The sequence below is a fragment of the Nomascus leucogenys genome, chromosome 22a (assembly GCF_006542625.1).
Source record: "Nomascus leucogenys isolate Asia chromosome 22a, Asia_NLE_v1, whole genome shotgun sequence".
NCBI lineage: Eukaryota > Metazoa > Chordata > Mammalia > Primates > Hylobatidae > Nomascus > Nomascus leucogenys.
In genome coordinates, this window is record NC_044402.1 from 32,754,885 (window position 1) to 32,773,455 (window position 18,571).

Genomic DNA, 18,571 nt, shown 5'->3' on the forward strand with positions numbered 1-18,571 from the left:
ATAGATTTGGTCTTTGCTCCCATTTCCTGGCACACAGGTCCAGAAACCCTTGTAATAGCCAAAGTAATGTCTTTTTGTAAGGTTATGAGATGCCTGATAGCTGGGGGCCCCTTGATAGCCACAGGACGGGGGCTGGTTGCTAGGAGAACTCAACATGTGATTAGAGGGTTGGAACTTTCAGTCCTATCCTTTGATCTCCAAGGATAGAAGAGGGACTGAAGGTTGAGTTGATCAGCAATGGCCAGTGACTTAATCAGTCATGGCTGTTAATGAAACCTCCACTAAAAACCCACAAGTATAGAGTTTGAAGAGCTTCTGGGTTGCTGAACATGGGGAGGTAGCTGGAAGGGCGGTGCCCCACACAGGACATGGAAGCTCCACACCCCTTCCCGTATACCTCCCATAGCCCGGGAGGTTAAGGCTGCGGTGGGCTGTAATCATGCCACTGTACTCCAGGCTGGGCGACAGAGCAAGCCCCTGTCTCATACATACATACATATGTACATATATACAAACACATAAAGTTAATGAGTACTTAACAGATGGCAAAATGGGTTTATCTGTTTTAAAAAATTATTAGATATCATCTCAAGTGTTATCACTGCCACATTTTATCCAATCAAGGACCTTATGACACTGGCCAAACCTGTGGTTGGTTACCCCAAAAGTAGTGGCAGTTAAGTTCTTGCAAATGACTACCCCCAACTGTTCTGAGATGGTGCTGGTTGGGATTCCAAAATCAGTCCAAAACATTTATTAGGGAACCTACAGGGTGTTAGAGTGGTACTTGTGATGGAGTAAGAAAAAAAGATGTTCTACTATATCTGCAACAAGGGGATTGGGATATGGAGTTTATGTGGGGTTTAAGGAATACAGCTGAGAGCCAGGGCTAGCTTCTACATTTTATCTTAGAGTGTTTGGGCGGCAATATAAAAAAAACTTATCAGTGCCTGGGAATGTCCAAGCTTGTGGGGGAAAACATGAAGCTAGCCGGGTCACACAGTGGTCAAGGCATTTTGTGTGTCGGTGTCAGGGCAAAGAAAAATTGGGATTTGGGAGACCCTACAGTTTCGGATCATTAAGAGTTCTTCCAGTTTGTGTTGTGATGTATTTAAATTCTTTTTTTTTTTTTTTTAAGCCATAAGCTGTTTCCAACAATGTTCTTTTAGTTTTACTAAGTTTTATTGTCAATCCTTTTCACACCTGGAATCACTTTTCTCCCACGTGAAGTACACACTTTAGACATTCCTTTGGTGAGCTTCTGCTGGTGGCAAACTTTTTGTCTGTGTGTACTTTGTCCTCTTTCTTAAGAGCATTTTGCTAGGCATTAACATATAACCTGCCAGTTCACTTTCATCAGTTTCAAAGATGCCATTCCACAACTTTATGTCTCACGGTTGCACCTCAGAAGTCAGCTCTCTCCTCCTCCTCCTGCCCCCTTCCCTTCCTCCTCCCTCCTTAGAAGTGAATCTTATTTTTCTTGTACTGTTTTTGTAAGAGTTATTTTTGGTATTCTGCAGTTTCATGATATCAAGGGGTGAACTTTTTTTTATTCTGCTAGGAGGTGTCTGTTTTGAAAAATTATTAGGTATCATTTCCTCAAGTGTTATCACTGCCACATTTTATCTCTTTTCTCCTTTGGGAACTCCAGATGACTGTTAGACCTTCCCATTCTTTAGACAAGGTCTTGCTGTTTCCCAGGCTGGAGTGGTGGGACCACAGGCACATGCCACCAAGCCCGGGTAATTTTATTTTTTGTAGGCGTGGGGGGCTCCCTTTGTTGCCCAGTCTGGTTGACCTTCCCATTATTCGTCTATTTCATTTTCCTTTGCTTCCATTCTCTCTGTGTTACATTGTGGATAATTTCTTTTGCTCCATCTTCTGGTTCAGATTTTCTTCTTAGTCACATTTCATCTGTTGCTAAACCATCCACTGAGTTAAATTTTAGGTATTTTAACTTCTATTTTTTTTTCAAATATGCTTTTATATTTTTCTATCCTTTAGGTATTTTCTAACAACTTTTATATCTGTATGCTCACTAAATCTTTCTCCAGTTAATGTTGTCTTTTTTTGAGACACAGTTTTGCTCTTGCGGCCCAGGCTGGAGTGCAGTGGTGTGATCTTGGCTCAATGCAACCTCCACCTCCCAGGTTCAACAGATTCTCCTGTCTTAGCCTCCTGAGTAGCTGGGATTACAGGTGCCTGCTACCACGTCCAGCTAATTTTTGTATTTTTAGTGAGACAGGGTTTCACCATGTTGGCCAGGCTGGTCTCGAACTCCTGACCTCAGGCAATCTGCCCGCCTTGGCCTCCCAAAGTGCTGGGATTACAGGCGTTAGCCACTGCGCCCGGCCCAGTGTTTTCTTTATAGAAAGGATCTTGACTTTTTATACCTAAATTTCATCTTTTTTTCCTCTCTAGCCCTGTCATAATTTATTGCTTGAAGAGAGATATTTTTGACGTTTATGTATGGAATATTTTTATTTATGTCTCAAAGACTCAGTATAACATTTAAACAAATTAATGTGCAGGGAAAGTCCTGAAATTACATTTCAAATACTATTAGTACACTGTCAGGAGCAGTGTAGAAGTTTTGCAAGCTTGATGAACACTGAATAAAGTAAATGTGTGATGCACATTGCTGGCACTAAGAGAGGAAATCTCGTATTTGGTGTGAGCTATTCTCTGCCATTTTGTGTTTGTCCTGAACACATTTCCACGGTGCTCTCTCTTTTTTTTTTAACAGCCAAGGTTAGTATTTGATTACATTTGCTATAACATTTTTTTCTAGGCTATAATTACTGGTGTCATCAAACTTTAGTACCCTGATTACTTGTGTCTGTATTAAGTTAAAAAAATATAATCTGGACTCTGACAGGAGATTCTTTCTTTCAGCTCATACCCCAGTGAGGTAGACTGTTTGGGGATTGTGTTCTTTCTATGATCCTTTTTTAGGCATATGACTTTAACTAGCTGGCTGCATAGGATAAACGTTACTTATGTTACTTACAAAAACTGCCTGATGTATTCTCAGTCCTTCCATTCCACCACACACTTTTGTCTCAGGAATAAGTCAGTCAGATTAACAGACCCTTACCTATCTAGAATTATTTTTCTTGACCTGTGAATCTTGTATGTATTGTCAGTGTATTGTCTGTAACATTATAGATTCCTGCTGATATGAGGCTCATTAGGAGGGAAAGCTCCCTGGCCTTTATAATAGGAAATGTTTATTTTTCTTCCCTTTCAAGCAATTGGCTTGCTTTTTATCTTATGGATGTGCTGAACGGTATGACTGATCAATACTTCTTGTCGTAAGTACTGCATACCAAAGAAGCTTGGAATCAAGTTTAACACTAACTCTTACGTACTATTTACAACTTCATGAGATGAATGTTTTGTATTTGTCCATTCCAAATCATGTTAGTATTGCCTTGATCACCATTATATGAAGGAGGGACTTTATGTGATAAAATATACATAGGTGTGACAGAAGAAGAGAACTTAAAGTGGCTTAAAATCTCCATCTAAAATCTAGAGGCAACATGGATACCCAACAAACTATGAGAAAGTAGTTGTATAATTAAAATGTATACAAGTAGGGGACTCATGAACCAATCAAATAAAATTTGAATATGATAACCTTAAAATGTCACCAGCTTCAATCATAACCTATTAGTTATTATATTAGTATTTTAATATTATACTCAGATGGAGCTTGCCTTACTTCCAAAGTACTTTCTCATTTATCAGAGAAAATGAACAATGTTGACATTTTATTTCTGAAATGTTTTATTCTTTTAATCAATACATATTAAGTATAGAATTTCCTTAAAAATTAACAAATAACTGATTTTCACTATTAGGACACTGTTACAGAGAAGGAAACATACTGCTCTTCTAACTTTTCTTCTTTTTACATTTATCCACATTCCAAGTGGATTATCCAAGTAGATGATCATAGTAAGGTTCTGTGTTACTTTTGCCCAAGTTGTGACAACTGAAACAAAACACAAAATCATACATAAAACTTTTAAAAAAGATCACAAAAGAAACATTCAAACATATTTGTAAACCCCTTAATAAATTACACTTCCTATTTTATTCACTGCATTCCTAGAATAATAAATCTTAATGTTCACCACTAACTCAAATGTTAAAGATTTGTAGATATTTAAAAACTGAAGGCTGGTCATGGTGGCTCATGCCTGTAATCCTAGCTATTTGGGAGGCTGAGGTGGGAGGATCACTTGAGGCCAGGAGTTTGAGACCAGCCTTGGCAACATAGCGAGAGACTGTCTCTACCAAGAAAAGAAAATGGAATTGCAATAAACATTGTCATAGTAAAGAAATGTAAACATTATTAGGTAATGTTCAATTGATGGAAAAGAAAAACCCTGGGAATTAAAAAAATTAGTGCTAACTTTGTGACAATATAAAGAGAAATGTCATGAGTGACACACTACTGACAGTTCTCATATATTTTTGTATTTCTAAAGGATCATTAAAAGCCAAAGAAAAGGCTTTCGGTTCTGGAAGGATGGGCACACTCCTACTGGAAACATTATTCTTATCAAGGTTTTCTTAGTCGTCCATGAAAACACCTTATCTTGGTATAGCTGGATGGCTTTGGTTTCAGCTGGTTCAGGTGAGTAAGTGGTTTTCTTTCTCTCTTTTGAAAAATACCAATAGCAACTAGGGGTATGTTAACAGAAACAAACAACAAAGGTATACTTTACCTGTTTTATGAACTGTGTAGCATTAAAAAGCTCACTGCAGCCATATAAAATGTGTTTGCCTTGTTTCCCCTGTAAAAATCAGAGTCAGAACTTAGATACAAGTAACAAGAAATATATTCAGTATTCCCAAGAAAAGAGATTAATATGCTAGTTTTTTTTGTTATTCTTAACAGTCTTTCTTTGGGACAGTGTTGGATTTTAGTGTACACATCTACATAAAATTGCATGAAATAAAGAGGAATAAAGTGGTGAAATGAGCATAGTATTTTTGTCCCCCAAAATATATACTATGGCACACTATTGGTGCCATTTCCTATTACACTAAAAATAGAAGGAATCTGACTGTCAAATTTCACAGGAGCAACAGTTACCTATACAATCTTAGAACAACATTCTTCCAATGTAGGATGTGTACTACTTGAAGAATACATTTGAGTTTCTTTATGCTGAAAGTGGGCTATGGTGCGGGTTGCATGGACTGTGCTTTTAGTCTCACTTGAGCAACATAGTATTTATAAGTTAATACATCTCATTCCACATTGTCAAAATCAGGAATGAAAGTCATAGTTATAATGTTGGAACCCAATCACAACAGCCAAAACTTCTCTATTAGCGATTTGCTAATTTCTTGTATGTATTGTGAACCTGAAGGTAAATTCATGAGATTTCTTTTGTAATATAAAAAAGTTTATTCTAGAACAAAGTAATTTGAGGATTCATCAAAGAACAGAGGAATGATGGCTTTGTAACACAACTCTGTGACGTACAAGTTGAGCAAACATTGTTGGCTGAATACATGTCCTAGCTGGCCATCTCTGAGAATAAATAAAAGCCACAACTCAGATTTTTTTCAAAATGAGATGGTATATGGGTCATATAATCGGGATTCTTGTGGCTCAATGGCATTAATTAAAGGTAGAGGTCACAGTATGCAAGGAGAAAGCAGGCACAGGGAAACATTAGGGGGTCCAAAACTTCTAGGCATAGCTCTCAGGAGAACCTGATTCTTGTTCAAGGAGAGGTCTTTTATGCCTCTCTGGTCAGGTAGGCAAAATTGGGCTGCATGACCAGCATGACCAGGCTCAACTGCAGAAACCAAGGGAACATGACAGAAACCACGTGAAAAATGTAAAATCCATCTTTACATTTTCTATTAAACAATGCTGGCAAGCCAGCCCAAGGTTGCCCCCTGGTTTATCATAGTCTCTAGGCCAGGCCCAGAATTCATCACTAGTTAGTACTTCATTCAGGTTTGGCTAAACATCAGCACCATGGATCCTGGTATTCTTGGAGATAAGCACAGGGGTACAGTAGCCCAGTTGAGATTAATCCTGACTTGTATAGTCCCCACCCTGGACCAAGCTTTCTTAACCAAATTACTCACCATCATTCTTTTCTAATCGTTTCTAGCCATCCAATGAAGTGTAGGTGTAATTTTAAAGAAACACTGTAGTTTACCAAACATTCCAGTGCAAATTTGTTCTTAATCATGTACAAGCTTGATGACCCCTTTACTTCCTCTGTCAGTTAAAAACTGAACTTTATGGGCAGGGTGCGGTGACTCCAACCTGTAATCTCAGCACTTTGGGAGGCCGAGGCAAGTGGATCACAAGGTCAGGAGTTCGAGACCAGCCTGGCCAGCATGGTGAAACCCTGTCTCTACTAAAAATACAAAAATTAGCCAGATGTGGTGGCACGTGCCTGTAAAACCAGCTACCCAGGAGGCTGAGGCAGGAGAATTGCTTGAACTCGGGAGGCAGAGGTTGCAGTGAGCCAAGACTGCGCCACTACACTCCAGCCTGGGTGAGAGAACGAGACTCTGTCTCAAAAAAAAAAAAAAAAAAAAAAAAAAAAAAAAAAAAAAAAAAAAAAAAATTGAACTTTATAAAATGTACCAATATATTGATTCAATGTAAAATTAACTCAATGTAGTTCTTTCTCTAACCAATCACCTTCCATCAAGAGAATACCTTGTGGTTTTAAGTCAAGTTCCCAATTCATCAATATTAGTATTATCAAATGTTTTGATAAAATCAGTCAAATTATTTTTTACCAATTATACCAAAGTTATACCAAATAGCATTTACATTGTGAGTTAAATTAACAACATTACTAAATAAATCAGAATTATAGTAGTATTTTCTGGAACTTGCCCCTTATGTCATGGACTAGTATAAACCAAGGGCCATTTTAGTTAATTCTGTATTGCAAGTCTCATGTAGGCACAGTCGCATGCTTAGTTTCATACTACGAGACTGTACTGACACAGGTTTCTAATGATGTGAGGAAGGCTGTCATAGACCTACTAGCTCAGTTCCTTCTTAATAGGGCTGAATGGTAGGGAAAAGATTAGGATTATTCAGGACAAAAAAACCAAGACTAAAAGGGATTTAAAAATCCTCTCAGAACAATAAACTGGGGGGCTTAGTAGCTACTAAAAATTTAATGGATCTATAGGGCATCTATGAATAATATAATAAAATATATAATGGTCAAAAACTAGATGCTTTGCCCATATGATCAGAAAGAAGACAAGGATGTCTGCTCTTGCCTCTTCTATTCAACAATGTATTGAAGGTTCTAGGCAGGGCAGTTGCAGAAGATAGAAAAGAAGCAAAACTATATTTATAGATAACATGATCTCGTATATAGAAACTCCTAAAAATCCATTAAAAACAATTAGAACTAATAAACTCAGCAAGGCTGTGAAACGTAAGATCAACATATAAAAATCAGTTGGATTTTTATGCACTTGGAATGAGGAATCCAAAAATGAACTTAAGAAAATGCCTTTCGTCTTTGACAAAATTCAACAGCCCTTCATGCTAAAAACTCTCAATGAATTGGGTATTGATGGGATGTATCTCAAAATAATAAGAGCTATTTATGATAAACCCACAGCCAATATCATACTGAATGGGCAAAAACTGGAAGCATTCCCTTTGAAAACTGGCACAAGACAGGGATGCCCTCTCTCATCACTCCTTTTTTTTTTTATTATTATTATACTTTAGGTTTTAGGGTACAAGTGCACGATGTGCAGGTTTGTTACATATGTATCCATGTGCCATGTTGTTTTGCTGCACCCATTAACTCGTCATTTAGCATTAGGTATATCTCCTAATGCTGTCCCTGCCCCCACCCCACAACAGTCCCCGGAGTGTGATGTTCCCCTTCCTGTGTCCATGAGTTCTCATTGTTCAGTTCCCACCTATGAGTGAGAACATGCGGTGTTTGGTTTTTTGTCCTTGCAATAGTTTACTGAGAATGATGGTTTCCAGCTTCATCCATGTCCCTACAAAGGACATGAACTCATCCTTTTTTATGGCTGCATAGTATTCCATGGTGTATATGTGCCACATTTTCTTAATCCAGTCTATCGTTGTTGGACATTTGGGTTGGTTCCAACTCTTTGCTATTGTGAATAGTGCCGCAATAAACATATGTGTGCATGTGTCTTTATAGCAGCATGATTTATAGTCCTTTGGGTCTATACCCAGTAATGGGATGGCTGGGTCAAATGGTATTTCTAGTTCTAGATCCCTGAGGAATCACCACACTGACTTCCACAATGGTTGAACTAGTTTACAGTCCCACCAACAGTGTAAAAGTGTTCCTATTTCTCCACATCCTCTCCAGCACCTGTTGTTTCCTGACATTTTAATGATGGCCATTCTAACTGGTGTGAGATGGTATCTCACTGTGGTTTTGATTTGCATTTCTCTGATGGCCAGTGATGATGAGCATTTTTTCATGTGTTTTTTGGCTGCATAAATGTCTTCTTTTGAGAAGTGTCTGTTCATGTCCTTCACCCACTTTTTGATGGGGTTGTTTGTTTTTTTCTTGTAAATTTGTTTGAGTTCATTGTAGATTCTGGATATTAGCCCTTTGTCAGATGAGTAGGTTGCAAAAATTTTCTCCCATTCTGTAGGTTGTCTGTTCACTCTGATGGTAGTTTCTTTTGCTGTGCAGAAGCTCTTTAGTTTAATTAGATCCCATTTGTCAATTTTGGCTTTTGTTGCCATGGCTTTTGGTGTTTTAGACATGAAGTCCTTGCCCACACCTATGTCCTGAGTGGTATTGCCTAGGTTTTCTTGTAGGATTTTAATGGTTTTAGGTCTAACATTTAAGTCTTTAATCCATCTTGAATTAATTTTTGTATAAGGTGTAAGGAAGGGATCCAGTTTCAGCTTTCTACATATGGCTAGCCAGTTTTCCCAGCACCATTTATTAAATAGGGAATCCCTTCCCCATTGCTTGTTTTTTGTCAGATTTGTCAAAGATCAGATAGTTGTAGATATGTAGCATTATTTCTGAGGGCTCTGTTCTGTTCCATTGATCTATGTCTCTGTTGTGGTACCAGTACCATGCTGTTTTGGTTACTGTAGCCTTGTAGTATAGTTTGAAGTCAGGTAGTGTGATGCCTCCAGCTTTGTTCTTTTGGCTTAGGATTGACTTGTCAATGTGGGCTCTTTTTTGGTTCCATATGAACTTTAAAGTAGTTTTTTCCAATTCTGTGAAGAAAGTCATTGGTAGCTTGATGGGGATGGCATTGAATCTATAAATTACCTTGGGCAGTATGGCCATTTTCAGGATATTGATTCTTCCTATCCATGAGCATGGAATGTTCTTCCATTTGTTTGTATCCTCTTTTATTTCATTGAGCAGTGGTTTGTAGTTCTCCTTGAAGAGGTCCTTCACATCCCTTGTAAGTTGGATTCCTAGGTATTTTATTCTCTTTGAAGCAATTGTGAATGGGAGTTCACTCATGATTTGGCTCTCTGTCTATTATTGATGTATAGGAATGCTTGAGATTTTTGCACATTGATTTTGTATCCTGAGACTTTGCTGAAGTTGCTTATCAGCTTAAGGAGATTTTGGGCTGAGACGATGGGGTTTTCTAGATATTCACCACTCCTATTCAACACAGTGCTGGAAGTTCTGGCCAGGGCAATCAGGCAGGAGAAAGAAATAAAGGGTATTCAATTAGGAAAAGAGGAAGTCAAATTGTCCCTGTTTGGAGATGACATGATTGTATATCTAGAAAACCCCATCGTCTCAGCCCCAAATCTCCTTAAGCTGATAAGCAACTTCAGCAAAGTCTCAGGATGCAAAATCAATGTGCAAAAATCACAAGCATTCCTATACATCAATAATAGACAGAGAGCCAAATCATGAGTGAACGAACTCCCATTCACAATTGTTACAAAGAGAATAAAATACCTAGGAATTCAACTTACAAGGGATGTGAAGGACCTCTTCAAGGAGAACTACAAACCACTGCTCAATGAAATAAAAGAGGATACAAACAAATGGAAGAACATTCCATGCTCATGGATAGGAAGAATCAATATCCTGAAAATGGCCATACTGCCCAAGGTAATTTATAGATTCAATGCCATCTCCATGAAGCTACCAATGACTTTCTTCACAGAATTGGAAAAAACTACTTTAAAGTTCATATGGAACCAAAAAAGAGCCCACATTGACAAGTCAATCCTAAGCCAAAAGAACAAAGCTGGAGGCATCACGCCACCTGACTTCAAACTATACTACAAGGGTACAGTAACCAAAACAGCATGGTACTAGTACCAAAACAGAGATATAGACAAATGGAACAGAACAGAGCCCTCAGAAATAATACCACACATCTACAACCATCTGATCTTTGACAAACCTGACAAAAACAAGAAATAGGGAAAGGATTCCCTACTTAATAAATGGTGCTGGGAAAACTGGCTAGCCATATGTAGAAAGCTGAAACTGGATCCCTTCCTTACACCTTATACAAAAATTAATTCAAGATGGATTAAAGACTTAAATGTTAGACCTAAAACCATAAAAACCCTAGAAGAAAACCTAGGCAATGCCATTCAGGACATAGGCATGGGCAAGGACTTCATGTCTAAAACACCAAAAGCAATGGCAACAAAAGCCAAAATTGACAAATGGGATCTAACTAAAGAGCTTCTGCACAGCAAAAGAAACTACCATCAGAGTGAACAGGCAACCTACAGAATGGGAAAAAATTTTTGCAATCTACTCATCTGACAAAGGGCTAATATCCAGAATCTACAATGAACTCAAACAAATCTACAAGAAAAAAACAACCCCATCAAAAAGTGGGCAAAGGATATGAACAGATACTTCTCAAAAGAAGACGTTTATGCAGCCAACAACAAACACATGAAAAAATGCTCATCATCACTGGCCAACAGAGAAATGCAAGTCAAAACCACAATGAGATACCATCTCACACCAGTTAGAATGGCCATCATTAAAAAGTCAGGAAACAACAGGTGCTGGAGAGGATGTGGAGAAATAGGAACACTTTTACACTGTTGGTGGGACTGTAAACTAGTTCAACCATTGGGGAAGACAGTGTGGTGATTCCTCAAGGATGTAGAACTAGAAATACCATTTGACCCAGCCATCCCATTACTGGGTATATACCCAAAGGATTATAAATCATGCTGCTATAAAGGCACATGCACACATATGTTTATTGTGGCACTATTCACAATAGCAAAGACTTGGAACTAACCCAAATGTCCATCAATGATAGACTGGATTCAGAAAATGTGGCACATACACACCATGGAATACTATGCAGCCATAAAAAAGGATGAGTTCATGTCCTTTGTAGGGACATGGATGAAGCTGGAAACCATCATTCCCAGCAAACTATAGCAAGAACAAAAAACCAAACACCGCATGTTCTCACTCATAGGTGGGAATTGAACAATGAGAACACTTGGACACAGGAAGGGGAACATCCTACACTGGGACCTGTAGTGGGGTAGGGGGAGGGGGAGGGAAAGCATTAGGAGATATACCTAATGTAAATGACGAGTTAATGAGTGCAGCACACCAACATGGCACATGTATACATATGTAACAAACCTGTACGTTGTGCACATGTACCCTAAAACTTAAATTAAAAAAAAAAAATGCCTTTCATAACAGCATAAAAATATACTCTGAAGACTACAAAATATTATTGAATGAAATTAAAGATATAAAAGGAAAAACATCCCCTATTCATGGACCAGAAGCCTTAATTAACATTAAGATGAAAATACTCCCCAAATTGATCCAGAGATTTAACACAGTCTTTGTAGACATTCACAAATTCTAAAATTCATAAAAAATTGCAAAAGACCCAGAAAAGCCGAAACAATAAAGTAGGACTCACATGTGTCCTGATTTCAAAATATACTAAGAAAGCCATGATGATCAACACAGTGTAATACTGGCACAAGAACAGACCTATAGATCCAAATAATGGAATTGAGAGTTCAGAAATAAACCCATACACATCAAGTGATTTTCAACAAGGTTTCCAAAACCATTACAGGGGAGAAAGAATAGTCTTTTCAACAGATAGCAGTGGAACAACTGGATATGCAAAAAGATGAAACTGGATCTTCATACCCTATTAAAAAATTATACAATTCTTAGAGGAAAACTCAGGGTCAAATCTTTATGACCTTAGATTTGGCAAAGGATTCTTAGATATGCCACGAAAAGCCCAGGCAACAAAAGAAAAAAAAATACACTGGACTTCGCCGAAATAAACTTTTGCACTTTAAAAGACACCATCACAGAAAGAGAAAAGACAACCCAGAGAATGGGGGAAAAAAATCTGGAAATCATGTATCTGATACGGGATCTGTATCAATATTACAAAAAGGCAAAATAACGCAATTAAAAATGGACAAAGGGGCCAGGCGTGGTGGTTCAAGCCCGTAATCCCAACACTTTGGGAGGCCAAGGTGGATGATGGTGGTGCGTGCCTGTAATCCCAGTTACTTGGGAGGCTGACGCAGGAGAATTGCTTGAACCCCGGAGGCAGAGGTTGCAGTGAGCTGAGATTGCGCCCCTGCACTCCAGCCTGGGTGACAAAACAAGACTCCGTCTCAAAAAATAAAAAAAAAATATAAGACAAAGGATCTAAACAGACATTTCTCCAAAGATATACAAATGGCCAATACACATGTGGAAAGATTCTTGACTTCATAAGTCATCAGGAAAATACAGATAACAAAGCAAGTGTTAGTAATGAAGTGGAGAAGTAAGAACCCTCATACACTGCTGCGGGGAATGTAAAATGGTGCAGCTGCTTTGGAAAACAGTCTGTTTTTCTTCAAATGATTAGTTACTAAGTGACGCAACAATTCCACTCTTAGGTATATACCTAAAAGGAATGAAAACATACATTCACACAGAATTATGGTGGCCATTATCTATGGTTCCACATGGACAGCAACAGGTCTTGTCTAGAATACACACTTATTTGGATGTGTATACCTGGTAGCTGCAGGAATCACCTTTAACAATATTTAACATTATTAAATAACATTATTTAACAGCAGAAACAATTTCAATTTAGACCTCCTACTTATGTATCATTTGATAAAGAAACTCACTTTACTGCAGGTGCAGTTCAACAATGTGCTAACAACCATTATCTACCATAGACTAACTTACATACCTCACCAAACAAAGTATTGGAGCAAATGTTTGAAACGCTTTTCAAATTGGTAATGAGAGACAGAGTTACTTGCATGATGGAATGTGTGTCAAAACATAAAAGGCATGGAATTAAAGGGGGACTCACCACTAAATAGATTATAGAGATACTTCAGGAAAAATAAGGGAGGGGTGGAGTAATAACACAGGAACTAACAATTTCCTCCATATTTCTGAACATTTTTCTTTTTCTCTGACTTATCATGTAGAACATGGATATGGATTACATTTACAAGCTCAGGAAGAAGGATCAGTTGCAAACATGACATGAAGATAATACCTCTAAATATAACTGTCTGAGGAATGTTGGAATGGAATGTTTTTATTGTCACCTATCTAAGCTTGGAATCAATGATTTTTTTTTGTTTAAGATTAATGTTTAATCTTTCCTCACACGTGGACAAGATAGTCCTATAAACTTGTAGTTATCCACCTCAACATCATGTGACTGGGAATGGACGAAGGGGAAAAGCACTGGCCAATCTCACATTGCTGTCAGCTCCACAGGTAAGTCCTCTTGCCAAATCTGATGGTCTCCTAACTCAGGGGTCAAGGGTAAAAAACTAACGACAGGAGAAAGGAGGAAAAGTCTTTACTCTCAGAGAGGGAGCCAACAAGTGAATAATGCAAAAGAGAAAGTTAACATTATTTTGGTATCTCGTAAGAGCCTGGAAGCAAGAGAATGCTCTTAGCTATATTTACACGTGCCCATAAGAACTGATGAAATTGTCTCCTTTATTTGAAGCTGTCTAAGGGGTTGCAGGAGATTTAATAATTTAATCTGCAGAATTTTGTCTGAATCTTGATGCTAATAACATCTTGAGGATTAACACAGAATAATTCTAATGCTTGCCTTTTGGCTCCTGTTGGTTTTATCTATTGTAGGGAACCACTTTTGGGAGGCAAAATTAGGACACTGTTGTCTCTGAAATGCGCACAAATGATTTTGTTGAACAATGAAGTCACAGACCACCACATAACTATTAAACACAATTATGATTTGTTAAGAAAGGTGTCCAGAAACACAGACATAAAATAACTGCTGCATTTCCAACTAGTCATAGTATCATGTGCTCTAATGCCTATGTACCTTGTTTCTGTGGGCGGAAGGCACTAAGGTTAAAAAAATTCTTAGTACTGAAACCAAGTAAAGGATAACTAGGTGGGCTTACACACTTATAGCCCTGATCTTTTGCTGAGAATAATTACTACTCATATGACACTGTCTTGGGGAACTGAAAACTTTTGTCTTCCCTCGCCCGCCATCTCTCAAAAGGTTCCTGAAAGATTTTGGATCCAAAAGATATATTCAAACTATATTCAAGCAATAAAAAATGGCAACAACTTATTTGGTGGTTAAACCAATTTGGGCAGAAACACTGGCACAGTTCTATGAGTCCTATGGTAAGCCCAATTTGCCTTTAATGAAAAGAGACATACTGAGCAAGACGACTTAATGACCTACTGGTTGTTGACAAGAAATGTTATTTCAGGAGGAAGGGAAATGGTGGCAAGCAGCCTGGAAAAATGATAAAACAAACTCAACAGTTACATAAAGATGGAAAGACACATGTACTCAGACTCAAGAAGGATTAAGTATGCTCCTCAATTAAAAGCCAAAGTAGTGCAAGGAAAATGGCCTGGTATCTTGGCAGAGCGAGCAAAAAGAATGAATTTATGGGAAACTTATGGTGCCTCAGTCAATTACAACATTTTGGCCTATAAGCAAGAACTGATTTTGTTGAGAAAGATGAGAAAACATTTAGTAAGCAATCTAAATCATAATGTAATTGCTACTTGGTGCAAATGGTATCACTGGTGAGGTTCATATGAACAAATCCTATGACCAAATGAATGAGCAAATGTGTAAGGAAATTGAATTAAAACCCCCACAAGATGGTCTTCTGGTAAAAGATTAGATTATCAGAGAAAGAACTAGATTAATAATTGTTATAAAATTTCACAAAACTCAACTTTCTGTGGTAGAAAGAGGTAAAACCGTCAAGCCTGTACATGATTAAGAACAAGTTTTCACTGGACTATCTGGTAAACTGCAATTTTTTAAAAAGTTATAATCTACTTCAGTAACTACAAATTATTAGTATTTTGGTGTTTATCTTCTTGTTTTTCTGTTACATAATGTAAAAGATGCCAAAAGAAGAATGATGACAAGTGATTAAAAAAGCTTAACCAAGGGTAAGAGCGTGTGGAATGCGTAAGTGTCTATTGCAACCATGTGTTTATCCCTGGGAACACCTGGAACCAGTCATGTTGCTAACTGTTGGCCAAACCTGAATGAAATGTTCTAACTAGTGATGAATGTAGTCCTGTGCTAGAGTCAAGACTAGGGGGCAACTTGTATTAGTTTGTCAGCACTGTTTATAGAGATGGTTAGCATCTGGTTTCTGTCATATTCCCTTGGTTTCTGCTTTTGAGCCTGGTCATGCAACTTAATTTTTGCTATGAAACTAGAGTAGTATTAACCATTCCCACTTGAAAACTGGCACAAGACAAGGATGCCCTCTCTGATCACTGCTATTCAACATAGTATTGCAAGTTCTGGCCAAGGCAATCAGGCAAGAGAAAGAAAAAAGACATCCAAATAGGAAGACAGGAAGTCAAACTGTCCCTGTATGCAGATGACATGATCCTATATTTAGAAAGGCCCACACAGTCTCAGCCCAAAAGCTTCTTAAGCTGATAAACAACTTCAGCAAGGTCTCAGGATACAAAATCAATGTGCAAAAAATCACTAGCATGCCTATATAACAGTAACAGTCAAGCCAAGAGCCAAATCAGGAAGAAGCTCCCATTCACAACTGCCACAAAAAGAATAAAATACTCAATACAGCTAACTAGGGAGGTGAAAGATCTCTACAAGCAGAACTACAAACCACTGCTCAAATAAATCAGAGATGACAGAAACAAATGGAAAAACATTCCATGCTCATGGATAGGAAGAAGAAATATCATTAAAATGGCCATACTGCCCAAAGCAATTGATAGATTCAATGCTATTCCTATTAAATTACCACTGACATTCTTCACAGAACTAGGGAAAACTATTTTAAAATTCATATGGAACCAAAAAAGAGCCAAAATAGCCAGGGCAATCATAAGGAAAAAGAACAAAGCTGGAGGCACCATGCTACCAGACTTCAAACTATACTACAGGGCTATACAGTAGCCAAAACAGCATGGTACTGGTATAAAAACAGACCTACAGACCAATCAAACAGAACAGAGAACCAAGAAATAAGACTGCATACCTACAACCATCTGATCTTCGACAAACCTGACAAAAGCAATGGAGAAAGGACTCCCTATTCAATAAATGGTGCTAGGATAACTGGCTAGCCATATGCAGAAAACTCAAACCGGACCTCTTTCTTACACCACATACAAAAATCAACTCAAGATGGATTAAAGACTTAAATGTTAAACCCTAAACTATAAAAACCCTGGAAGACAACCTAGGCAATATCATTCTGGACACAGGAATGGGCAAAGATTTCATGACAAAGACACCAAAAGTAACCACAACAAAAGCAAAAATTGACAAATGGGATCAAACTAAAGAGCTTCTACATAGCAAAAGAAATTATCAACAGAAAACCTATAGGATGGTAGAAAGTTTGTGCAAACTATGCATCCAGCAAAGGTCTAATATCCAGCATCTATAAGGAACTTTACAAGAAAAAACTACCCCAGCCCAGGTGGGTGGCTCACACCTGTAATCCCAGCACTTTAGGAGGCTGAGGTGGGCAGATCACTTGAGGTCAGGAGTTCAAGACCAATCTGGCCAACATGGTGTAACTCCGTGTCTACTAAAAATACAAAAATTAGCTGGGTGTGGAAGGGTGCACCTGTAATCTCAGCTACTTGAGAGGCTGAGGCAGGAGAATCGCTTGAATCTGGGAGGCAGAGGTTGCTGTGAGCCGAGATGGCACCACTGCACTCCAACCTGGGCGATGGAGTGAGACTGTCTCAAAAAAAAAAAAATCCCATAAAAAAAGTGGGCAAAGGACATGAACATTTTCAAAAGACATACATGTGGCTAAAAATCATATGAAAAAAAGCTCAACATCACTGATCATTAGAGAAACGCAAATCAAAACCACAATGAGATACCATCTTACACCAGTCAGCATTTTTTTTTTTTTTTTTTTTTTTTTTTTTAAGATGCTGGTGAGGTTTTGGAGAAAAAGGAACACTTATACACATCCCTTTTTGGAACGTTGATGGGAGTGTAAATTAGTTCAGCCATTGTGGAAGACAGTGTGGCGATTCCTCAAAGACCTAAAGACAGAAATACCATTCAACTCTGCAATCCCATTACTGGGTATATACCCCAAATAATATTAGTCATTCTATTATAAAGATGCATGCACAGGTATGTTCACTTGCAGCACTATTCACGATAGCAAAGACATGGAATCAACCTAAATGTCCACTGATGTTAGACTAGATAAAGAAAATGTGGTACATATATACCATGGAATACTATGCAGGCATAAAAAAAATAAGATCATGTTCTTTGCAGGGACATGGATGGAGCTGCAGGCCATTATCATTAGCAAACTAACTCAGGAACAGAAAACCAAATACTGCATGTTCTCATTTATAAGCGGGAGCTAAATGATGAGAACACATGGACACATCAGAGGGGAACAACACATACTGGGGCCTGGTGGAGGGTGGGAAGAGGGAGAGGATCAGGAAAAATAACAAATGGGTACTAGGCTTAATACCTGAGTGATGAAATAATCTGTAAAACAAACCCCATGACACGAGTTTACCTATGTAACAAAACTGCACTTGTACCCCTGAACTTAAAAGTTAAAAAAATAAAAATAAAAAACCTTTGTACAAGACCAGGGCTCTTCTGAAACTAAGGTATCTCACATACATCTTGGTGGTTCACGATGCAAAGATGAAGCGTGCTCTATGAAACTGAGATAGAATCCCAAGAGTAGCTATTTGTTTTGGAGCTCTGTGGCACCTGCCTGTGTGTTTTTGTCTTCATTGTACCATAATCCTCTACCATCATTAAGGCCATACATGACATAAGGACATAAAGAATGATCATTAATGTTAAGTGAATAAGTGAAGATTACAAAATGACATTCTAAAAATAGCTAATTCTGTTGCCCCTGAATTTTAAATAGTGTTTTTCCTCTTCAAAGTATGCTCTTTCCTTCCTTCCTTTCTGCTTAGCTGTCTGCCACTCCCTGCACTCCCTTTCATTTGCTACCTCTATAGCTCCTGTTTGCTGAAAAAACAAAACAAAAAAATCCAAG

General features: G+C 38.1%; 1 protein-coding gene across 2 annotated transcripts in view; it reads right to left on the reverse strand.

The window, feature by feature from the left end:
• Positions 1-2,731: 2,731 nt before the first annotated feature.
• SCFD1 (sec1 family domain containing 1) overlaps positions 2,732-18,571 on the reverse strand; it is a 109,338-nt gene continuing 93,498 nt past the window's right edge. The window contains exons 24-25 of one of the 2 annotated variants that reach the window (XR_004028055.1): positions 4,740-4,808; positions 2,732-4,000 (exon numbers count right to left, since the gene is read on the reverse strand). Coding sequence is in view for 1 of the 2 variants with exons in the window: in XM_003260713.4 (XP_003260761.1) it covers positions 3,977-4,000; positions 4,740-4,808 (93 nt within the window). In the remaining variant the exon portion in view is untranslated. The remainder of the gene's footprint in view (positions 4,001-4,739; positions 4,809-18,571) is intronic. The other variant, XM_003260713.4, reaches the window with a different exon arrangement.